Below are 26117 nucleotides of genomic sequence, written 5' to 3'. Positions count from 1 at the left end.
TGCGTGGAATGATAATTCTTGACTTCAAATGTACGAATTCACTTAGTTAACCTAGTTTTAAGGTTCTTTAACTGTAAAGCATTCAAAATTACAAATTTTCATAAATGCCCAATTTTTGGAAATCTTCCAGGACCAAAGAAATATTCACGGCAATATTCCCATTTCATAAGTTCCCTCCCACTGGCAATATTCCCAGCCTACATCACCAGTTAACACGTTTACCTCCGGCTAACTCCTGGGTACTGTGGTGGCGGTGCCAGTTGACCACATGATGGTAGCTGTAGATAATCTCCCACATAGCTTTGCACAGGGCGATGAGGCACTTGATAAACTCACTCTCAGGAACATTCTGGAATATTACAACCTTGTTAGGAGTCAATCTGGGTATCCGTGAAAATTTCAACGGTAACAATTTTATGGAACTAAGAATTCAATCTGGTTAATTCACGATAAATAAAAGCCAAGACAAAAATAACTAATAAATATAGTAAAAATGTTTGGCAAGAACCCAATTGAGCAAACCAAAATGAAAAAGTTCCAAGAGTGGAAATTACTAATTCCATTATTAAACCTAACAGTACGCGTACTTATTTCAATATAGTAGATCTCACTAATCTGGTGATATATCAAGATTGGAGAACCCAGTTTACCGGAACTGCTGGATTAGTGGAGGTTAAATATAACGCACATAATAATATGTAATATTTCAATAAAAACATGTTTAATTACAAATAGTACTGTATATTGTTCATAATGAGAAAATAAATGAGAATAATAAATATGTTCGACGTGCTTAATAATTTAGCAGAAGTTTTTAAAAGATTTTTCCTTTTTGGCATGAAAAGAATGTCTCAACACATTTTTCAAGTCTTATTAGTGTAAGTATGTCGGTTATAGAAGTATTATTTTCCTCAGCTCAAGTGGCAGTTGTGGAAGCATCTGTATCATATATATATATATATATATATATATATATATATATATATATATATATACTGAGTGCTTAAAAAAAAATGTATACACACTTTGAACTTCCATAGAAAATTTATTTACCGTTCTACAAAGTAAAATTTCAGGAAATTAGAAAGCTTAAAGTCCAATGTAAATGAAACGTAAATAACAAATGTTAATACTGTTCAAATTGGTGACCTGCAGCATCAACACAATTCCGAGTACGAGTCACCACTGATTCTGTACATCGTATCAAAACGTCCAATGAGATTTCTCTACACACAGCTTGAATCTCATTCCAAAGAATGTCTAGGTTACGTGGTTTACGTTTGTACACCTCATCTTTTACTGTGCCCTATAAGAAGAAATCCAGTGGTGTAAGGTCTGGAGAGCGTGCTGGAAACTCGATTGGCCCCCTGCGTCCTATCCACTGGCCCGGCAAATTTTGATCCAGGTAAGCTCGTACGTCCCTGTGATAGTGCGGCGGGGCACCATCTTGTTGAAAATAAAAATTATCATTACCGTATATTGCACGAATGGCAGGAAATATGGAATCAGTTAGCATTGTTAGGTAATTAATACCAGTTACAGTACCTTCAAATCGAAAAGGTACAATGAGTCCCCTTGAAGACAAACCGCACCACACATTTACACCAGGCAAATTTACAGCTTTTTCAATTGTAATGTGAGGATTGTCTTCAGCCCAGTAAACACAATTGTGCCTATTGACAGTTCCATTAAGTTTGAATTGGGCTTCATCCGACCAAATGATGCTACCCATAAATTCCGGTTTACGTATCACCATCTCCTGAACTCATTCACAAAATTGCAACCTTCGATCTCAATTGTGCCTATTGACAGTTCCATTAAGTTTGAATTGGGCTTCATCCGACCAAATGATGCTACCCATAAATTCCGGTTTACGTATCACCATCTCCTGAACCCATTCACAAAATTGCAACCTTCGATCTGGATCGTCGTCACTTAGCTGTCGCACCAGCCTTGGAATGTAAACACGATACTTGCCTCTCTTCAGAATGCGTAGCACGCTGCTAGCACTTACATCACTTTCACGTGCCCCTTGCCTTGAAGATTTGTTAGGAAAGCGTTGAAACAGTTCCAAGACTGCCGTTGAAGACTCATCACTTGTAGCTGTTCGAGGTCGACCTGAATGATCTTTATGCACATCACACACTGTTCCATGAACTTCGAATTTGTCTCGTATGCGTGTAATTGTTAATCTTGAGGGTGGTTCTGTATCATAATCCCTTCTCCACTGTCTTTGAACTTCATTTACATTCTCAAACTTCCACTACCACTTAATAACCTGCTTACGTTCTTCACTTCAAAACTCAAACGTCCGCCATGTTGATATTACAAATTCCAACTAACAATATAACATAAAGGGACGATTATGCTGCCACCAGGCTAAGAAATATAACATTAGCCTTGTAGAGCGGGAAAACTACGATAGTTTAAAGTGCGTATACATTTTTTTGAAGCACCCGGTATATATATATATATATATATATATAAAATAACATGCATTTTTTAATCTCTGCCGGTCCGGCGATTTCAATAAACTGGCTTCTCCATCCCAACACAGGACTGGAGAGATCCTAGTCCATTAGTGAGATCCTACTGTAGTTTTTCAGGTACGGTACTAATACATGGTTTAACCCTTCCCACACCATTTACGGATATATTAGAATGGCAGACTTTGATCAAAACGCCAAATACAGTTTTATTCAATATTATAGATTATGTCTCTTGGAGAGTTTTTTAGTTCACAAAAGGCCTTTGAAATGCCCATTTCTCGCTCCCGATGCTTACCGCGGTTGCTAAGGAAGTATTTAAACGATCCTTCACTCTGCGGTAGGGGAAGGAGAGCGCCCTTTATCTAACTCCGACCACCTGCTCGTCCGTTCTTACAGAGTCATAACCAAACTTATCTGTGGTGTTTATTACAGCTTTCTCAGTTGTCACCAGTGCGCGTCTACTACGTATTATTATTCTTCATCGTGTAGTAGTGTTGTGGTTAGTTTGAAATATTTATCTTGTTTTATAGTAAAATGTAAGTAAACTTTAAGTTTAGTTACATTTTACTATAAAATTAAAATTTATTTGAAATAAACAGTTTTGTAAATAGTTATTTTTTTATTTTTATCAATAAATACGCTAATTTTAAGAAAAATGTCTTGTTTTATACTTTTTTTGCTTTAACCTTTTATAATTTAGTTATAATAACAATTAGCTATGAACCTAAACAAAATGTTTTTAGTTGTCTTGGCGTTATAGGAAAGTTAATGGATTTATTAGTAAAAAAAAAAAACTGGGGATTCAAATGATATCTCAATCAACACTTTCTAGAACCATATAGTAGTATGGAAAAGGTGAAATCTTATGTCTAGTTTGTATAGAAAGAGTGTGGGTGATTTATTTCAGTAGAATTAATTTTAATAGGGTAACATTGTAGCATAAACTAGTGATAAGAATTATTTTTGTATTAATTCACGTCAACACAAAGTTAAATTACCTTACAGAGGTGGGCATATTGCTTCTTGGTAGAATCCGGTTGGATATAGGAGTGGACGACCTTGTACGCGGAGTTGTGGACTGCAGAGGTGAAGTGCATGTGGAGCTGATCCATGGCAATCTGAGTCTTACCCAGCAGAGCGTACGCAGCCTGCAGCTTGCCGTACACGGACTCATCAAACTTGTAGCACACCTGGCACACAATGAATTTGTAGAGATTACACTGTTGAAATAACCACCACTGTTGTATGAGCCGATTTCAAGGTCTTTGGGTCCAAGCTGAAGATAGCACATGTTCAAATCCTGTGGAAGACTGCAGCACTTATCTAGTTACTTGTCATGTTAACACATTGACTGCAGTAAAAATATTTTACCGAATATGAGAATGGCTGAACCACAGTGAACCCTTAAACAGACAATAGCATAAGCGGCGATCCACAGACCATCAGTGGGGAGCACGGCAGATGATGTGTTAAACAGAACACCTTATTCCTTATTCATCTTTCCTTATTTTATTTGATAAAATTCCTACACAGCCCTGTAGCCCACGCGGCACGCAATGTATTAAACAGTATAGACTCTTTCCCTTATTCTGTTTGATATGATTCCTACATAGGCCTGTAGTCCAAGAAAAAGAAAAAATAATGTTAAAAAGAAAAATTTGCCTTTCCTTAACACTATTTAATGGATCTGAGTTTTAAAATATAGTTTTAACTAACACATAACTTGAAATGGATGGACACAGTTTTTAAAGAAATGTTATAACAATTAGAATAACCACGGAAGAAGCATTGAAAATTGTGTTAAAACCAATCTCTCTGAGAAAAAAATGTGCCATTAATACCTTAATAATTATGGTATTTGATAATAAAATGTAAACATTTGATAATTTGTGAAGTGCCTGATGATGGAATCTTTGATTCAGAAAGGCCTTGCACAAAATAAAAAATTATATTGGAAAATGTAGAATTCTTTATACTAGTGATAGTACATTAAACTCGTGTGCTAGTTTATACTCTGACGAAACAGAAAAAGTTGTAAAAAAAATTAATTTTAATTTTATCAATGTTTATTAAATCTACTTTGGTGTGTTAAACCTCAAAACATTCATCTGGGTGGAGGCTGGATTTATCTGGTTTGGTTTGGCTAAATATACCATTATTCACAATATACACAATAAAACACTATTCAAAACACTAATAATCATAGACTATAGCCTAAAAATTGGGGTTACTAAACACAGAAAGGAAACAATCAATAAGCAATCACACTGGCATTTACTCGTATAGCCGAATTTCGCATCAGGGGATAATCGAAAATGTTCAGCTGTTAGCATGTGCGCTTTTCTATGGATCGGTAATCGCCATTAGCAACAGTGAAACACCACTTTGTTTAGTCCAAACTGAACAAATGAATGTCTAGCTGCTCTCTGTTGAATATTTTCAACAGCTAATATTTCAATTTTTACTGAGAGAGCGCTCTGCATCTATAAACTCTTACGTGTATTAAAGATCAGCTTGGCCGCGTATATAGGCGCTAACCACGTTTATGACAGTACTTACATTTGCGAGAGCCTGATCCAGTTGCTCCTCCGCCATGACTAGCGTGTCCTGCAGCTTGCCACTGAGTGCCGCCACGCAGGTGAAGTGCCGGTACATGGCCGTCGCACCCTGGCACTCTACCAGCAGCGAGATGGCCCCAGCGTAGTCTCCAGAAGTCAGTAACTCTTGCATACGGCTCTCCGTCAGTTGCTGTACAACACGTGTTGCATAACAGGCTTCACCAAGGTTTTTTTGCAACATTTCAACTCTATAGCTCATTTAATAATACGAGGGTCGTCCAGAAAGTAAAGAACGATTGCGCATCACGGGCGGCGCAGTTCCCCCACCACCGCGGTAGATAGCTTGTTCGTTAGCCACACCTTCTGCCTCAGTGTGAGCTGAGTAGCGGTACCGTGAGGTCACGTTTGCGTCTCCTATGAAAGTTTAAAATGGCGGCGTTAATTGAAAATCCCGCCAAGTGTGAACTGCGTTTCTGAATGCACAGAATGTTCGACCTATTGAAATTTATAGGCAAATTAAGGCAGTTTACAGTGACAATGCGATGAACGAGTCATCAGTGAGAAAATGGTGCATTCAATTTAAGGAAGGTCGAACTAATGTGCACGACGAGGAACGAAGTGGAAGGCCGTCAAGAAATAAAAATGTTATAAGTCAATCTTTTGTTTTTATTGACTTATAACAAAACATTCTTTACTTTCTGGACGACTCGTTACTGACGAGTTGGCAGCGAAAGTTGATGGAAAAATTCAACAAAACCGTCGTTTCACTTTGAGTGGTCTAGTGGAATTTTTTCCACAAATTTCAAGGTCGCATTTTGCACGAAATAGTGACTGAACGTCTTGGTTATCAGAAAATGTGTGCTCGTTGGGTGCCTAAGATTCTTACTGACGTCCACAAGACTAAACGGATGGGAGCAGCTCTTGAGTTTTTGACTCAGTATGACGAAGAAGGTGATGCGTTTCTTGACCGCATCGTAACGGGTGACGAAACTTGGGTTTCCTATCGAACCCCGGAAACAAAGCTCCAGTCAATGGAATGGCATCACTCGAATTCACCAACAAAAAACAGGAAAGAAAAACCAAATTTGAACACCAGGAAATTGATGGCAACAGTTTTTTGGGACCGAAAAGGCCTAATCCATGTGGAGTTCATGCCGAGAGGCGAAACAATCAACTCAGAGGCCTACATCGAGACCTTGCATCGGCTTCGCCGCGCTATTCAGAACAAACGACGCGGAATGCTGTCGTCGAAAGTGGTGCTGATCCACGACAATGCTCGGCCTCATTGCAGTGCACGAACCAAAGCAGAACTCAATTCTTTCAAATGGCAAATCTTCGGACACCCTCCGTATAGTCCAGATCTGGCTCCGAGTGACTATCACTTGTTTCCAAAGTTGAAAGTGTTTTTAGGCGGAAAAAACTTTTTGGGTGACGAAGACCTCAAAGAAGGAGTAAAAACGTGGCTTCATTCCTTGGCGGCAGAACAGTATAACGTCGGTATAGAAAAACTGGTGGCACGCTACAACAAGTGCCTTGACAGTTCCGGCGATTTTGTAGAAAAGTAGAGTAAGTTTATAAGTATTTATAAATAAATTTTCATGCTCTTATCTTTTGTTTTTATTGACTTATAACAAAACGTTCTTTACTTTCTGGACGACCCTCGTAATAACGTTTTATTTTCCCAAATATATGTACAGTTGTTTTACAAACAATATTTTCTTAGAAACCAAGTCTGACCTCAAGAATAATATTATATATATTTATATAAATACTTAAATGGAAAACAAATGAAATCATCTAACAGTTTTAGACAAGAAAGTAAATAAAACATTTTCAATTCATCACTAATTCTACAACTAAATATCAATATATACAGTACATAATTTGAGAAAATTTTGGGCCTCTAAGGCTAAGCCTGTTTAGAGGTTTCGATTATTAGTAATAAAATGTTTAATGTGCAATCAGACAAAAATTATACTTATACTTTTTTATAAAGTGGTCTAAAACTAAAAAATAAATCTATGCCATTTCTTAAAAAAATATAAATCTTTTATAATGTAAAATATAAAATAATAATAATAAAAATTAAATTTTCTTCCCTGTACTACTATTTTAGTTCACTTTACCTTTTAAAAGAACTTTATAACTTAAAATAAATATCAATACTGATTAAGTATTTAAATTGATTAAAATAATATATACAAAAGAGTATAATCATTACAGTATGAGCAGTATTTGTTCAACATCAATTTCAAGCAACCATTTTTTTACTTCACAAGGAATATTTTCCTATTAGGTGAAGTTTTTATGTTTTCTGGCAATTTATTGAACATTCTAGGTGCTATAAAGTTAAAAGTTCTTGTAAGAAATGTATTGTTTGGCTTAGACACTGTATAAGAGGTTGAAATTCCTAAGCCAAGTATTTTCGTTTTGGGGAAGATTTCCACTTTTATCAATTTCATTTTGAGATGTCCTGCGCACAGATAGACAGACAGACAATCATTCAATCCGTTGAATATTTTAATGCTATTTTCGGGCCCTTTTTAAATGACTGACATAACTTACTGTCTTTGTCACTGCTACAAACAATTTGCAAGGTAAATTTTAAAGATTTAATATTTTGTGCTTGATTGATTTCCTTCTTTAGAATTGGTACATCTCCGATCATTATTAATTCCTATTTAATTTTGCATTGAACAGTTGTAACATTTAATATAAAATAAAAGAATAGGTTGTACAGGAGAACAGGTACTTTTGTTATGGAACTGCCTCACTTTAATTTTAATTAATATAATATATAGAACATTATCAGAAGTTATTTTAATTTATATCACAGAGATGGTAATAAAATTATATTTGAGATATTTTACAATTTGAGGTATAAATACGAGGGCTGTTTTTTTTTTCAACTTCCGATCGTGCCGCTAGATGGTTGGGCGAGCGGTATCGGCCAGCAATGCGCGGCAGTCGACTGCGCACCTCTCCCACTACAACCTCACTCATTTTCGGACGGCCGACGCCATTTCCAATTTATCTAGCGACACATAAACATGGCTACCTTGATAGAATCTCCCGCCAAGTGTGAGTTGAGAAGTTTCATTCGTTTCTTGCAAGCTGAAAGGTTATCTGCAGCAGAAATTCACCGTAGAATGGAACGAGTATACGGTGAAAGCTTTATGAGTGACAGTGCAGTGCGTGATTGGTGTAGGAAATTTAAAGATGGACGAGTTGACATTCATGATGAAGGGGGGCAAGGACGAAAGTCGGTCGCAAACGAAGACCTCGTTGATCGAGTTGACCAAAGTGTAAGAAGCAATCGAAGGTTTAGCCTACGATAACGGAGCTATCCAATCAGTTTCCTGAGATTTCAAGGTCAGCCCTATACTCTATCGTAACTGACAAGTTAGGCTACAAAAAACTTTGTGCGCGATGGGTGCCGAAGATGTTGTCTGATGACCACAAAGCTCGGTGAATGGCGTCAGCAACATCTTTTCTGAACCGTTATGAAGCTGATGGCGAAGATTTTTTGATCAAAATCGTGACAGGAGATGGGACATGGGTTCTGTACGACACCCCAGAAACGAAACAGCAGTCCCAACAATGGATGCATTCAAACTCTCCAAACAAACCCAAAAAATTCAAAAAAAAAACTTTCAACAACAAAAAGATTATGGCCACCGTGTTTTGGGATCAAAAAGGTGTATTGCTTGTTGAGTTTTTAGAGCCAGGTACCACAATCAATGCGGAAGGATACTGCGGTACGTTACAACGTTTGCGGAGAGCTATCCAGAACAAAAGGAGAGGAATGCTCACATCGGGAGTAGTAGTGCTCATTCATGACAACGCCCGTCCTCACAGTGCTGCTTTGACAAAGCGTCTTCTTGACGGTTTTAAATGGGATGTTTTTGACCATCCAGCGTATAGTCCTGACTTAGCGCCGAGTGACTATCACCTTTTCCCGGAACTGAAGAAGATGCTAGGAGGGCAGAGCTTCCGAACAGACGTCGCGCTGCGAGACGCCGTGAAAAACCATCTCAAATCACTGGCGGCAAACTTCTATGAAGAAGGTATTAAGAAGCTTGTACCCAGGTATGAAAAATGCCTCAATTTAAATGGCGATTATGTTGAAAAGTAACTAATAATGTACCTAACTTTTGATAGTAAATTTATTTAATTACTCTCCCTAGTTTTATTTTTATACCACATCGGAAGTTGAAAAAAAAACAGCCCTCGTATAATAAATGATGACACTTATCTCCTGAAATATAATTAGAAAAAAAAAACATTTCTCTTTTCTAACAACCAACTTAATTATAGCATAAAGGTAAATTTACAGTAAGTATATTGGATAGCTTTAAAAATATTCTTTTAAAGCTAAATGCATTTTAAACAAGATAAAATAATTTCATAGTCTTACCAAAGTTTTTATTGAATTTAATGAGCGCAGTAAATCTTGAACGATGGTTCTTTTACGGTAGTTGGCGAGGATCCCCAGGCTGGCTGTCGTGAAGTGTTCCCTCGCCACCCGCAGATCCTGTCTACCTCTCCTCACCATAGACAGGGTCTCATCTACCAGCGTCTGCACCTCGACAATTCTGGACATAACGATAACATTCACTACTGCTGTCAATTGAAACGACACTGACCATTAGTCAGACTGGTTCCGATCTTCAGTATCTTTCGATATAGTCAGTTATTGACGAGGGTCAATGACACAAAAGCATAGTGACACATTTGTTGCATAAAATCTAGTACAGGATCTAGACATTCCCCATTTGTAAAAGGTCGAAGATCATATTAAATCGTAACCGTATTTTTCCATTCATGAAACTCATAGCGTTCAGCATACTATAAGCTGAGCAGTTGTACAGATTTAGAATAGTACTTCCAGAATAAGTAAAGTAAGAAAAGTAAAGATGTCCTATTTTACCAGGTGAAGTTAGAGCTAAGAAGCCCTATCTAACACTTAACCTGGGGACCAAGAGCTTGAAGGTGACTTCCGAACCACCACCAATGGCCAGGCAGGCGGGCTGCTTGCAAGGACAGGATCGCTCAGCGGTCACCCATCCAAGCAGCAGTCACACTCGACATTGCTTGTACCAGATTATCTTGCGATAAACGCTGTATCCGCTACACTATGCCATTGGTAATATAGAAATATATATATGCAGAATATAGAGGCTTAATATAATGCTCTTCTCAATTCTCCAATTTCAAGAAAATGCAGAATCTATAAGCAAAACAACATGCTACAAGATCCATTTTAAATCTCAACCAATTCAATCGTGTTTTCCTTAATATTGTGACAAGTTATCTGAGAGTTGTGCGCATCATTCACTAAGTTCTCAGAAGCAAAGTTTGCCACAATAACTAAACAAGAAGTGCCTAGGCCACTTGTATATCAATGAAGATGAGTATACCTCCTAATTCCAAAATACTTCCATAATTTATATTTTAGTTTTACGTGGACTGTTATGTTTTGATAACACGCCTTGTAAACCATTTTGTACAAAATTCACTCTTATGAAAAACACTTTTATTTGTTTATTTGTGCGTGAAGACAAGTGAACAATATGAAAAGGTGACATTAATACTTACTCTAGATAAAACTACTGTATAAAGTTTTCACTAACTTTTAAGAATATATCCAATAGTTGAATTCCTTTGGTTTCTCAAATAAAGATTCAGTAATTTAAAATTACAGTATAATGGGAACGACAAAGAGAGTAGACTCACCTTTGAAATTCTTGTTCACGAGCTAATTGCTTTTCCAATATCAGCTGTAACACATGGTTGGACACAACTACTTGTTGCTTCTTCAAGTTGGCCAAGTCTCTCTCCAAGAGATCTCCGTCTAGCTCAGCTGGGAGTTTCTAAATAGTAAAAAATTTCTGAATAAGTTACGGTGATGACAGATAGCAAAGGCATGTTGGAAGGTAAGGTTAGGGTTGGTTTCACACAATTTTCTTTCATGTGTCTCAATTGCTACTGTATATTGACTATTTAGTGTAGAATATTTCTTGGTGAATTGTTTAGGTACATTGATTTATTTGTGATTTGAGGTAATTGATTTCACTGCCATGGTATTGTTTGTGAGTATGTATTTCTTGGTTTAAGTAATATTTTGCTCAGTTTGGATAGTGCCTTCAAACTATTTTTGAGTCAACTTTAGGTGTTGTAGGAACTAGTGTGTTTAATATAATTCTATTTGGTTTTTTATTACTTTAATTTCACCCTTTTAGGACCAAGAGCCTTTATTTAGGCTCTCAACATTTTCATACAGTCCATAATCATTTATTGATTAATACAAATAAAACTAGTACTGATTTATGCAGAACTTTATTTGCTTCAAGAATATAACATAATTTGTTATGTTTATGCAATTTTTATACTAGTTTAAATGTTCAATAAAGTTTTATTATTCATAAGGCTGTGGCGTTTGAGGTTAGATGATAACCACCTGCAGCCATTAGTATTGTTGTTGTAATCTTATCTTATCACTTATACCTACTTGTACTTTTAAAGCTTCTGTAAAGTGTGTCATTTCCTGTAGACTTTCTTCTATTTAAGAGAAAATACTTAGCTGTTGTTTTTTTCTACATCTGTTGAGCATTTTTAACATAACAATTTGATTTTATTTCGATCCTGAACAATGAAAAAAGTTAAGTTTATTTTCTGATTTTATATCAAATAAATTGTTTTAATTAACGACAATTGCGTTTTCATGGTAAAAGTCCTTTTGTTTACTAGTAAATACATAAACCTGTACATTGTAAGTATTATTTTACCAATTTTACAAAGATCTTTCTTAATTAAATATATTACAATGTTATACAGAGGTTTGTCGATTAAAATTTTTCAGGTATTTATGGTTCTCTAAATTTATAAAATAAAAATAATATCTACTTTAAAAGCTATAAAAAATTTTAAGATCAACATTTCATAAATTCTACTACATTTCATTGTTCTCCTACTAACAACGAACAAAATGAGACCAAAATCATTATTTTATCATAACAGTTAACGAAATGAGAACGATTTATATATCTATGTGTGTTGTAAAATTACTTTGGCGCTACCGTGACATACTAGCAGCTAAACCGTGGTGCCCCAATGAACCAGTAACTCTGGCATTATGTGACGTGACTTGCCCAATATGCTTACAAGTTAGCATGGGCAAGTTATTACCTTGACTTTTTTTCTTTGATGGTGGTATGAAAGCCTGTTAATGGTAAATAAAGCAATAAATTTTGTAAATTTTTCAGAATTTTCTTTTTTTATCTTGGTTTTTCATTTATGCGGAAACAAAAAATTTGCGTGGCTTCGGTAGGCAAAGGTGTAATATAATTTCAGTAATAAAGGAATTTAAAATACAATAAAGTATTGCAATTTAGGAATTTGTACTACATACTGTATTTTAAAGTTTGATAAATAATTATTGCAACATAAATTTGTCATTAACCCCTTTAAGGTTTCAAACGTAACATTACGTTTACGCCAATGTTTCACAATTTTGTCACTAACATAATATTTAGTTTCAAAACACATTTGTCCTATTTTATTCTATTATTCGTCATTATATTACGCAAGAAGTTTTCCGCAATTAGGGAACACCATTCACGTAGTTTTGACATTTCCCGCTAGGCTTCAGCACCTCCTCCTGTTCCACTGTGAACTCTTAAATCTGAATTATTTCTGACTTTACCAATTGAGTGGCCACTCTTTTTCACTTCTCTTTTTCCACTCTAATAACACTGTCTGAACGTCCCCCCCCTTCCTATATCTAATTAGATCAGATTATTAAGATTCCACTGTGATTACTCACTTTTAATTCAAATAGAGACGGATCAAATCCTTCCTCTTGGTAATAATCCGGCAGTATGGATTCAAGAATGTCTCTATCCGATTGGGTATCCTTATTGTCTTCATTTTGGCCGAAAGCTATCTCTTCGGATTTGTCAGCCTGTGCAGTTCTACTGTCGCTGTCAAACTTTCCTCCCACTATCGGCACTTTACCAGGATTTCCCTAAAAAACACAACAGGTTATTATTACATCTATTACAAAACTATTTAAATGTTACAAAAATGTAAAAATAAGTAATGGATTAAATCAGTATTTTAGCTGCAACTTGTAACTGTAGATTAAAATAAATTTTATATATACAATAAAATAATAATTATAGAAGATTCTGATAATAATATTTAAGCAGCTTGAAGCATTAAAAAAATTAAAGCTCTGTGCTGATAGTCCAAAAATGTTATTTTTTGACTTGAGTGATCATAAACATGATAAAAAAACAAGTTAACCTATCGTTTAACTTAAAATCTTCAATACTGGAATAAGAATAAGATTGAAGTAAAGAAGCAAAATTCAACTTTTTAGTTCACTAAGAATCCAAGTATCAGAATCAATGCTACAAATTCTTTGTTTTTTTATCTTCAAATTAGTAGTAATGTACTTCATAATTCATGTACACTATTTTTGGATGATTTGGACTCTTTTCATAAAGGTTTTTTTATTATACATATTTATTATAAATCAACATTTTTTACTTATTACACCTTTTTCAAAGAGAGATGTAGAACTTAATGCTACAAAACCATTACAATAGAAATAAATGTGTTTGTAAAAAAATGTATGAACTTCTTTCACTAAAAATAGAGGGAAGACGAATCTAGCAAAGAATGATTTTGTAGTAAAGACAAGCTTTAAGATAGCTAAAAATTTCTAAATTTTATTTGGCATCAGAATATATAATGATGGTGTTCTATGTTTTGTAGACAAAAAAATGATATGGTTCAAAGTTGGAAGCATTGCTTGAATTACTGATTTTGTTCCATACATATATGACTTTTAATTCACAGTTGGTACCCATCTGAAAAAAATAAAAAAATACCACTGAAATTAGCATCTCTTTATAAACCCAGTTGTATAAAAATCATGTTGACTGTGTTAATGTATGTACTGTAATAAAATGTCAAACTGGGCTGATAATCAAGTGATTGCCATTATAATACAAGATACTTCTTTGCAAGCCTGGCCGTTTGCCTTTAATATTTATTAACAATGTAAAGAGATGTTAATCAAGAATCAAAATTTTAATACTAGTGTTATCGCACAAAACAAATCTTCTATACTCATGCAAAGTTTAAACAATGTATCTCAGGCCTTAGTGCAATAAACAACAGTTCATTTGACAATAGACAATACACAAAAATTCTTTATGAACATTATTAGCATCATAGTAAAAAAATACAAGTGTATTTTACAAAATACAATTTTTTGTAATGATACAAAGGTTACATTGTAAAATTCAAATGTCATATGTTCTTTTGACAGAATTCTTCTATAGTGTAGAAGGGATGGTCAATGAGCTATTTTTATGTGGTGCAGTTTTGAGTTCCTTCTCTCCTTTGTCTCTCAGTTCTGATGGCAGGAGATTACGAAGCTTCTTTCCCATGCAGGCTTCTTTTCGAACTGTGGACAGTCAGTGTGCTGGAAAGTCATAAAAAATAGTATCTCTGAAGTTGTACTGATACGCATCATCCCGCTATGGTAGGCCTTCTCTTACTGCGTGCATCACAGTTTCTTGAATGTATAGTGATACAACAGTGAAGATCTTGTGTGCTCTAAAATCCTCTCTACAGCTGTAAAGTGGTTGCAGTCCTGCAAGTATTCTGATTGCGCTTTTTTGTGTTTTAGGATCCCTTTGAATCTGACCAGCTGAGGTTCCACCCCATGCTTTTAAGCCTTATCTCATATGACCCTCAAACAAAGCAAAATAAGTTGCTCTTGTTGTGTCATCAGTAGAAAGCTTTGATGTTTTTAATTTTAAATAGGTTGAAACTCAACTTTGCTACAACCAATGCTTGCAATAATATGTCTCCTATTAAAGTAGGAGCTTCAAACCATGTTTATACTAAACATATAGAAAAATACCATAATCAAAACTTATAAAAAATGTTATATTCAAAGGATAACAAAAAACTCACTCGTTGGGGCATTAAATAAAGTTAAACAAAATCCACTAGTCAGAAGATTACGAGGTAGATTATTTGCTACTTCAATAATACCAGCAAAAAAATCAATCCTGATTCTTTATTTGACACCAATTACAATTTTATATCACAAAGACAACACAGCATATATAGAATGCGTAAAAAAGTCCCGGAAACGGTTTATATAGTTTTTACCAATATAGATAAAGTAATGGAGGAATTGGTATATCAATTAATAGCCATAAATGCCTAGTTTTTTAAGGTATTAAAAAACTTTTTTTTCCCTTATGGGGGTCGGACCACGAGGAGTCAGAAAACCCTTTTCCAAACAACCAGCTCCGTCACAAAAACAAGGAAAGAAAGTTTATAGAAAAAAAATTCTTAAATTAGCAGCATAGTTGAGTTTTATATTCAAATTAAAGGTCTTTGTTAGTAGAAAACTACATTGCACAAACCGGACCTCAAAGGGTTCACTCTAATGAAATGGCTGGCTTTTCAATGTAATTTCATCATTTATCAAATAAGTCATTCTCTTACAATAAGAATAACATAATTTAATAATTAGAATTGAAAATGTATTTACTTACAGTTATAGAAAGTGTTCAAAATGTTGTCCAAGTTTCTCTTGGCAATAGCCAATCTGTGGTGGGAAAGCTTTAATAACTTTTTGAATTCATCTCAGGAAGGTATTTGATGAGTTTTCCTCTGTTATTCGTGTGAATTAGTTCTTCTGTGATGGCTGGCTTAGTTAAAAAAACCCCAGGCTTAGTTAAAGAAATCAGTCGGGGGATTTAGATCAGGTGGCCTCTCTACTGCTCCCCTACGTCCTATCCAACGATTGCGGAAAACTCTCTGTCAAGCAGCGCTCGTACTTAGCTAAAGATAATGATGTGGTGCACCATCCTGTTGAAACCGATACTGTGTTATAACTTCGACCAACACAGCACGTAAAAGCTGGTATAATGGTTTTCTCTCAACATCAATTCATATGTCCACCCCATTCAAATTTCCATTGATTATGAAAGGTCCAACAATATGATTGCCAACATCCCAGCCCACCGTTAATTTTTCTGGTTTCTGGGTATGGCGTTCCCTCTATCCAGTGAGGATTGTCGTCGCTCAATAACGACAGTTAATGCCTACTTACATCGCCATGAAGTGTAAAGGTAGCTTCGTCTGAAAATACAACTTTTTGCTAAGAATTTCGATCTTGTTACACTATCTATTCATCATTGTCTCACAAATATTCACTCTTCTGTCAAAATGTCTTCTTAAAGCTCTGGACCGCAATCTGACCTTCATACGGATAATAGTGGTTTTGTTTTTAAAACGTTTAACACTGGATACATGGCTATATCCGTGATTAGTTGCTGCAGTTTCTTGTTGATGTGTGTGGCCTCTTCGATGAAACTTTTTGATACTTCTATGATTATTTTTGTCAGTAGCAGATAAAGGTCTACCACTTTGGCGGTCTTTAATCATTGCGGTATCTAGAAATAGTTGGACTGTTCTACAGACAGTAGACTTTGATATTGGTTGCCGGTCCGGATATGTGTATTAAATAAATGCACAACTTCGTCATATGATCGTACCACGGTCCACCATACCCCCTCATCATATGCAGGTTTATTTCTCAGTCTTGTCAGAGACATCCCTATCACAAGATTCACAACTAGGTCACTGTTAACAATTAAATTAAAAACCCCATCTACACTTTATAAATCTTAATTAAGATCGCTTTGTAAACAGCTTCACATGAGGAAAATTTAAGTTTCCTGTCTAAACGCATTTTACCTCAGATGATAAGATACACTGTTAAGACACTACAGTTTGACTTTCAACAGGAATGTCAATAACATACTTTCACTGAATAGAAAGGGATTGGTAATCCCCACTAATGAGGTTTTCAAGACCAATACACTATCCAGGAAATCCATTGTTGCAATGAATGTTGGCCACACAGAAGAATAATTTCATGCATCACCAGATAAAGGACGAATAACTTTTTTTATTACGCAGCCTTTTAAGGTGTGTGAACCGTGTGTGGTAGTATCCTTTGGGGGGTGGGGGGAATTATGTGTGCAGGGGGGGGGGGGGCGGGGGGCCGTACTTGTGGGGTGGTGGGGGGTGTGGAGCTTTTTTGGTTAGTCTGAATGTGTCCAAGGGAGTAATTGTCTAATGTCCGGGGGGAGGTTGATGGGACGGAACAGTAGGTTTGGCGCCCATTTTTTCTCGTAGTGACAGTTGGGAAGGGAGGGACTATGTCTTGAGTTATTGTGCGGTTGTATGGGGGCGCGTAAACCTAGGTAGGGGAAGCGCGGGGAACTAGGAAGGAAAAGGTATGATTAGATAATTAATTAATAAAACGCTAATCGTTGAGTTGGGTTTGGGGGGGAGGGGGGGGGGGGGGGTTTTTTTCTTTTTTTTGATTTGGGGGGGGGGGGTGGGATTATGGGGGGGGCGAGTAGGTGGGGCAGAGGGGGGTGTAGGTTGGAAGAGGGTCAGAGGAGGGGGGGGGTGGGATTAGGGGGGGGGTCGGCGGAAGCGTGGAAGGTGGGCGTGAAAGTGGGGGGTAGTACTGGGGGGGGAGGGGGGGGGGGCGGAATGGGGGCTGGAGGGTTGCGGTGTGGTGTGGGGTGGGGGGGGGGAGGGGGGAGGGACGGGGAGTGTGGTTTTTGGTGGGGGGTCGGGGAGGGGGGAGTGGTCCGGGAAGATGTTAGTAGAGGGGGGAGGGGGAGGGAGGCTGGGGGGGGTACGGGAGGGGAGCGGTGGGTGAGGAGTAGGTTGGGGGGGAAGTGAGAGGGCGTGGGGTGTACGGGGGGGGGAGGTTGTGGGGGAAGGGTGTGGACGGAGGGAGGGAGGGGGGAAAATAGGGGAAGTGGGGGTTAAGGGGTGGGTGGGGAGGTGGAAGGGGTGTGGGGAGGGGGTTTATACATCGTGGGAGGGGAGTAGGGGAGGTGTGAAGTGAAGATGGGGGGGGGGGGTTGGAGGGTGGGGGGGTAGGAGGGTGGGGTTGGTGGTTGTTTTTTTTTTTCCTTTATGGTTTTTTTTTTTCTTTACTTATTTTTTTTTTGGTTTTAGTGATTACTACTTTTTTTTTTTTAGTTTTTTTTTTTTTTATATTTTTTTTTTTGTTTTTTGTTTTTTTTTTTTTTATTTGGTTTTTTTTTTTATTTTTTTATTTTTTTTTTTTTTTTCTTTTTTATTTTCTTACGTAATTTTTTTTTTTTTTTTTTATTTTTTTTTTCGTTTTTTTTTTTTTATAATTGTAATTTTTTATCTTATATTTTTTGTTTTTTTTTTTTTCTTTTTTTTTTTTTTTGTTTATTTTTTTTTGTTTGTTTTTTTATTTTTTTGTTTTTTTTTTTTTTTGTTATGTTTTGGATCTTTTACATTCTTTTTTTTTTTTTTTAATCTTTTTTGTATTTTTTTGTTTCTTGTATTGGTTTCTTTTGGGGTGGAACAGGGGGGGTTTTTGGTCGGTGGACTGGGTTGGAGGGGAGGAGACAGCGCTGATGGTTGTGAGGCGATTGGGTTTGAAAGGTATAGTACACCGGGATGGGTAGTGTGTGTAATTAGATGGTAGGGTTGGAAAAACATGTAATGGGGTGTGGTGGTTTGTTTAGAATTATTATATGGTTCATAACGGTTGTCTACTTTTTAGTTATTGAAAAGAAAAATAAACATTATACGAAAAAAAGGTAACCCGTATTATACGGGACTTTTTTACCATTCTGTAATACTCTATATATTTTGACATTTAAATGGTGGGGGGTGACAGATATACATTACAAAACTTATCAAACTGTATTTATTTTAAAAATAAACTAAACAAATTTTTGTTAGATTTAATTCACTAGAGGAATATTAAGATAAGTTTTGGAAAAGATTTATGATAATAACTAAAACTATTAAATAATAAATATTAATATGTGTTGTGCAACCACCTTTGCTGATGTTCAATGCAAAATTTCAAGTGTATAGCCCATTTCATTATTGACAGATAGAATGACAGACAATAATATGGCAAAGACATTTTTACAACCCCAGCAAACAAAAGAGAAACTGTGTGCCTACTGAGTGATAGGCTTCAACAGTGAGTGATAGGCTCAGACAAATTCCATGGTTAGACATGCAACACTATAGAATTCAATCTTGTCTATGAAGGAATGAAATTTCAAGTCTACAGATAACATCTTTCGCGAGATATCTTTCCACATAATACATTTACATTTTGTCAATTAAATTGGGTTTCATATCAGTGTTTAGATAATAAAAGTTCTGGTGAGTTGGGGAGGGTACTGCAACAAAAGAGTAGGCTGAGAACAAACTTTGTCATAGACTTTTAGGTTGTGTTGGGGTAGTTAGGCTATATGTATTAAAATGTTAAACGTTTAATACATATTTGGGTAGGGTAGGGTACGATAAGCGGACCCGGTTTTTTTATATCGAAGAATGTAATCATCGATACCTAATATTCGCATCTCAAATCCTAGATTATGAACCGATATAAAAGTATCTGTAGTCCTACAACATGGCGTCGGGCCGGGGGGGCACGGGGGGGCGCGGTGCCCCCCCCAACATTATGCAAAAAAAGAAAAAAATAATATAAATTATCTTTAAATTACGTATTATGTATACACTAAAAGTTACGAATGAATAACTAATATAGATCCCCCGTTAGTCTATCTTTCTGTATGCATCTAATTTGATTCTGTGTGTGTAAAGTATGCGCGTGTTACAACTAAATTTACAAGTGCCGGTGAGCCGACTCTGGCCGGTTGCGCCCGAGCTGGAGCAGCCGATCGAATGCACCCGAGCCCAGCCGACGCCGGCCGAGGGCCTCCGAGCATTGACGACGCCTGGCGGAGGGATATCATACCAGCTCATTGCGCGTGTGTTGTGTTTGTGTAGGTGGTCGCCACGTTTTATTCGTTCAATAAGCTTATTGTTACTAGCTGAGCTGCTATTGTTTGTGTAATTTTTGCGGATGTTCGTTTGTTATCATGTCTAAGAAACAGTCCTCTGCACTAACATTCTTTAAAAAACTTGGAAATTCAAGTGAAAGTGTAAATGAAGATAGACATTTAGCGGGAAGTAGCACTGGAGGTAGCGTTGGTGATGAATCGCCATCTTGTTTACGCCCAGATCGTGATGCTACATTCCAGGGCGAAAGTAGAGATCCTTCATTGGGAGTACAAAGTGCAGATATTGCAAAAGGAGCATTTCAGCCTGTTGATTGTTTTAAGGTAAGCAAGATTCAATCCAAATCGAGGCAGTTCAAAGAAATCCTGGTACAGTGAATTTAATTGGGTCGAATATAGCCCCATTAAAGACGCTGCATTTTGTTTACCCATGCCGACTATTTTGTCAACATAAGTCTGGTCGCGGGGAGGAGTCATTCACTAAACTGGGCATGAACAATTGGAAGAAAGCTTTGGAAAAATTCAGGAAACATGAGAATAGTGAAATGCATCAAAAATCTAAACAGTTTCTCAATGAGTATAGAAAAGCAGGAAGCACGGTAGCAGATTCGTTGTCCTCGGCACATACTAAAATGGTTGAGATGAATAGGAGGTAATTGAAAACATCCTATTCCTTGGAAAACAGAATCTTGCCTTAAGAGGACATGATGAGAATACTGCTTCATTTAACAGGGGGAAACTTTTATAGAACTGCTACAACTGAGATCTACTCAAATGGAGGAAGGAATCCAAACATTAATGAAATCCCCAGTCCATTCATACAAAAGTGCCCAGGTACAAAAATGAGATAATAGATTGCATAAAAAGTGAAATGCTTCAACAAATTGTCCAAGAGGTGAGTGAGGCTTTGGCCTACTCAATTATTTGTGATGAAACTACGGATATTTCAACCCGTGAACAGCTTAGCATTTGCATTCGATACATTACTAAAATAGATGGACACATTAAAATCAATGAAAGGTTTTTGGGCTTCGTTGATGTGTCAGACACTACTGGTGAAAAATTTACATCACACTATTAAACAGTATCTGCAGCAGTTTGGGTATAAGCTTAAATAAAATGCACGGCCAGGCATATGATGGAGCTAGTAACATGAGCGGCAAATTCAAAGGTGTTGCCTCAAGGTTCCAAGAAGAAAAGCCTAAAGCTTTGTACACACACTGCCATGCCCACTTGCTTGATCTGGCTGTTCAGAGATTTTGTGAAGAAATAAGACAGCTTCGGAATTGCTTATCCATAGTAAATCACCTGTATAACTTAATTAATGCATCAGCTAACAGGTTTTCAATATTTGAATCAATATGTAAGCAAAGCGGAGAAACAAAAAATGAAAAGGACTGGTGAGCTTGTCTCGAACTAGATGGACAGTTCGACACAAAGCAATCCATGTAATTCTAAGAGCAGCTCCCTGAAGTGTAACGAAACTTTGGAAGTTATTGCAAACGATGTATCAAATCGTAAAATTGCAGCCGAAGCTGATGGTCTAGCCAAACAAATCAGCACATTTGAATTTGTATTCAGTTTAAAAAACTATTGCACAGCGTTTTGAGTCAGACTGATATACTCTCCAAAGAACTGCAGAGTGAATCTCTTGACATTTCTAAGGTTTTTGCAAAAGCTGAATCAGTCATTGACTGTTTAAAACTGGACAGAAATGATGATGGCTTTATTCAGATGTGGAATGAGTCAGAAGAACAGTGTAACAAATATGGTATGAAAGGTTTGTCAGTTGAAAGGCCTTCACTACCACGCAAACGGAAGATTCCGAAAAAACTTGAAGCTAGTAGTAGCTCTTCAGATGCTGCATTTCATCAATCACCTGAACCTGAACCTGAACAGATGTTCAAGACTGGCATTTACTTTGCTGCTTTAAGACACAGTAATTGTAAACCTGCAATCTCGTTTTTTTCCAAGAACGATTATGATAAAAATCAACTGCATTGCCCAGTTACTATTTTAATTGGACCGAAATTGACAACAACGCTGTTATGGCAATCCAAAAGTTTTATAACTTGTCTTTAAGTTTCTCTGTACATCTTAAGTTTTTTCACTGTTATGCAAAGAACAATTTTGTCAAAACAGACAAAGCAACCACAAGAAATAACGTTCCAAGAGTTGGCTGATTTTTTTATTGAGAATGATCTTCAAGCCAGTGCACCAGATGTTTGGCAGCTACTAGAAATATCACTTTCGTGGCCTATCACAACAGCAAGCGCAGAAAGATCGTTTTCTACACTACGAAGGCTAAAGACATTTCTTCGAAGCACCATGACAGAAGACCGCTTAAGTGGGCTTGCCCTGATGTCTATTGAGCAAGAATTGACGTCTGAATACATGAAAGATAAAAACTAGATCTGTTAGTTGACAGATTTTCAAATCTAGCCGATAGGAGGGCTAATGCTTCATTAGAAGTAACGAAAATTGGTTTCGTTGAAAAACCATTACTGTAGTTCTGTTCACCTTAAAACTTTGTCTTGTACACAAATTTGTTTTTGTGTTATAAATGTCCTTGCAGTTATGTCTAGAATAGAATAAACTTGTATAATTTGAAATTGAGTCTTTTTACAATCCATCAATATAGTAAAAATTGATTAAAACCAATGTTTAACAAAAATACACATATACTTTACTTTAGTTTCTTAAGTGGTAGTTTTCAAAAAAGTTTCCACGGGACCACCCCCCCCCCCCCCGGAGACCCCGTGCCCCCCCAAATTATTAGGTCACGCTACGCCTATGGTCCTCAATAATAATCATATGTTTTCAAATTAAAATATGAATTTTATATTTACAATGACGAAAAAAAAAAATATTATAACCAAAATTAGGAAAACTAAAGACGACCAAATTTGTTCCTCTCACAGTTACAGTTGTTTTTATTCCCCACAGATTTCACATAATGGGATTTATTGGTACGAGTCCCAACATATTGAAGACACGAAAAACATGTCTTATCATCTTTCAAAGCAATGTCGTGTAGCTTTCTAAAATTAACTGCCATTTTTAATAATCAAATGTTACTTATGTAAAATTGAAATATTATCTTACGTGTATTATTTGAATAGTTTTGATATAAGATTATTTAAGTTAATTGTTCAATATAATTAATCAGTATAGATTGATTATATCGATGGTTATGATGGTAATATCGTTTGCCAATTTCGATATAAAAAACCGGGTCCGCTTATCGTACCCTACCCAAATATGTATTATATGTATATATTAAATATGTATTTAAATAAAATTTTAATAACAAATGAAAAACGTAAATAAAAAAAATTTAAATCTTTTATGAATATACTGAATTTGTTTACATAAATATTTATCCTGCTATTTTCTTGTTTCTCAAAAGACTATTTAAAAATATTCACTAACACTCAGTTTAATCCTATTGAGAGAAACGGACCACAATTGAATTTGGTATTCCTCATTTAGAAATGAAGCTTCATGCACAAATCCAAATCTACAGGTCAATTCTTTTTCAATATGTCATGTGGACAGACAGACAGACAGACAGAAACAAAATTTGTCCAGCTCTACAAGTGATAGGCTTTGCCAACGTTCAGCCAACAATATTTTATATTATTTCAAGTGAAGATAAATTTTATATTATCTTATTTCAAGTTAATAACTATTACGAATAACTATAATTGTAATAATTATAAGGACTAGAATGGTAATAATAATATAAGATCACGTGTAATAGTGTAAGGTTTTTTACATGCATGTATATTTTAAACTTTTTTTATTCCTTGTTGATAAATCTCGTATTTTCTGTTATGTATTCTTGTTTTTTTTCTACTTTAGTAAGAACATAAATTAAATCCTGACACTATTCTGGTATATATGTGTATATGTCAAGTGAATAAAGCTGTTTTGAATTGAATTAAATTGAATTGTATTATGACACTAAACAATATAACAGTCATATGGGCCAAAATACTAGAAAGATTAAACTAGAACCTTGTTTGTTCCGAGATATGAGTACCGTCAGTCTACATCTCAATTATTTCTTTATATATCCAGCGGAAAACAAACACAAGCAGATAGACAGACAGACAGACAGAAGAGGAATTTTGCCAGGATCGTTAGTGATAGCTAAGCAAAATAAATATATAAAAACGTTTATAGCACATTCATGAGATATCATCCATGTTATAGGCTTTCTTAATGCTCATCCAAATGCCACGGAAAGATATGCACCATCATCGAACTCTATCTGTCTGTAAACAAATAACACATTTCAATTTTGGTTCGGTAAATATTGATTTATAAATTTTCAGACTACTGTATTTGTGATAAATAAGCCTCCTACTATCTTGTTTTTAAAATGTATATGTCATAGCGTATGATTTATATTTTTATTCTATATGTTGTGTTTTTGTAGCCTACACTTTTATAAAAATTTTTGTTTTTTAATTGTATGTTCTATTATGTTGTAAATAGAGTCTTTTTCAAGTAGAGCAGTCAAAACTTTGTATATTGATATATAATATGTGTTGTAAATATTTATTATTACTGGAATAAAGGGTAATTCAAAGTAAATCACGTTTTAACATCTACGATTTTCTAATAACAATTGTCACATTTTAGTATACAATATAGTCACGATAAATTAAACACCCTAAAATATACATCAACAAGTGCTAATGTTCATTGTTTATACAAATGCAATGTAATGCACTATGTATCTGTTTAATCTGCGATCAGCCCGAGCAACAGCTGATGATGAAAATAACTTTGCACTTCTTCTTTATCTAAAGCCGAGGCAATGGTAGCAAACAAAACTCACAGACTGTCAAATCGTGTCAATTCTACTAGTTTCACCCTAAAAAAATATATCCACACAGTTTTCATTTATCCGCAAAAGCAACTAAATTTGAGTCGCTTACCATTATAGACACATGCTTGCAGACACTAGGCAGCCAACTTTTGTACTTCTAAAAACCGTATTTGTAGACCATAAAAAAAGATCACATGTTTAGAAAGAGGTGCTGTTTTCAGTGTTAGAAGTTTAACTCTTTCAAAATGCAAATTCCCTTCAGTTTAATATTTGGAAATACAGATAGTGTTTTACCCTTCACACCACTTTGTGGCTGGCACTGAGATTCTAAACAAGTTGCTAAAATGAAGTGACAAGGTTTATCGGAAATTTCAATCTATTTTTGTGATTATTAGTTCACTAAGAATACATAGATATCATTTTTGTCAGGATTAAAACCTCTTTTGATGGCTAAATATGTCATAGAAGTGGAGATGACACACCGACTCAAAATGCGTTACTAGCCTACTAGAAGGGTTAATTTACTTTCCCCTAGGGTAGTCTGAGAGACTATGTGTTACCATTAAAGTGTTGTGTCTGTGCATTACGATTCCGGAGTTAATGTAGTGATTGAAAATATAATAATCTTAACTGATAATGGCTTAACACTCAGTCATGTAACTTAATAAAACCTCTTACCTGTTTGGAAATAAAACCCAAAAATTTGTGTTTTATATCCTCCATGTTGAAGTTTTCCATTAGAGACTATTTTATTAAAGTTCACAGTAACACTTTAAAATTTCACTACAAAATAGAAATATTGTGTAGGCATTAAATTGATAGACCTAATTAATTTAACTTCATATAAATGTTTCAGCCAGTATCAACATATAAAACTATTTAATATCATTCTAGCAGGATAATCAGTAAACATGTCAACATAAAATCAGTGTTTTACTTTTTCGTAATGTTTATAAACAAAATAAATATTAATTTTTACTAACTGACACCCATTAGCAACAGAAAAATTGTTTACTAAAACAAAACAGCTGATTAGCTGACAACGTCAATGTAATATATTCCATCAGCTACTAAAATAATAGCAGTAAGAAAAAAAACAAAACAGCTGCTGTGATTTATATGACAATGGCTTATGTGTGTATATATATATATATATATATATATAACTAATATGAACTAATGTGGTCCTATCATTGGAGACACTGGCAGTTGTGGTATCTAACTTAGATATATGGGCTTTATCACATTTTACATACTGCTGTTATGAATCATTCTACTCCAAATTGGAAGTCAGTTAGGAAAGTAG

General features: G+C 35.6%; 1 protein-coding gene across 1 annotated transcript in view; it reads right to left on the bottom strand.

The window, feature by feature from the left end:
* LOC124363109 (syndetin) overlaps positions 1 to 25826 on the bottom strand; it is a 54967-nt gene extending 29141 nt beyond the window's left edge. Inside the window, exons 1-7 of the mRNA XM_046818238.1 lie at positions 25490 to 25826; positions 12873 to 13073; positions 10784 to 10920; positions 9465 to 9642; positions 5049 to 5237; positions 3488 to 3679; positions 223 to 349 (exon numbers count right to left, since the gene is read on the bottom strand). Of these exons, the coding sequence (XP_046674194.1) occupies positions 223 to 349; positions 3488 to 3679; positions 5049 to 5237; positions 9465 to 9642; positions 10784 to 10920; positions 12873 to 13073; positions 25490 to 25549 (1084 nt within the window). The 5' untranslated portion in view covers positions 25550 to 25826. The remainder of the gene's footprint in view (positions 1 to 222; positions 350 to 3487; positions 3680 to 5048; positions 5238 to 9464; positions 9643 to 10783; positions 10921 to 12872; positions 13074 to 25489) is intronic.
* Positions 25827 to 26117: the final 291 nt, after the last annotated feature.

Source organism: Homalodisca vitripennis, chromosome 5 (assembly GCF_021130785.1).
Source record: "Homalodisca vitripennis isolate AUS2020 chromosome 5, UT_GWSS_2.1, whole genome shotgun sequence".
Classification (NCBI taxonomy): Eukaryota; Metazoa; Arthropoda; class Insecta; order Hemiptera; family Cicadellidae; genus Homalodisca; species Homalodisca vitripennis.
The sequence above is the reverse complement of the archived record's forward strand: the minus strand, read 5'-3'. Positions and strand labels throughout refer to the sequence as shown.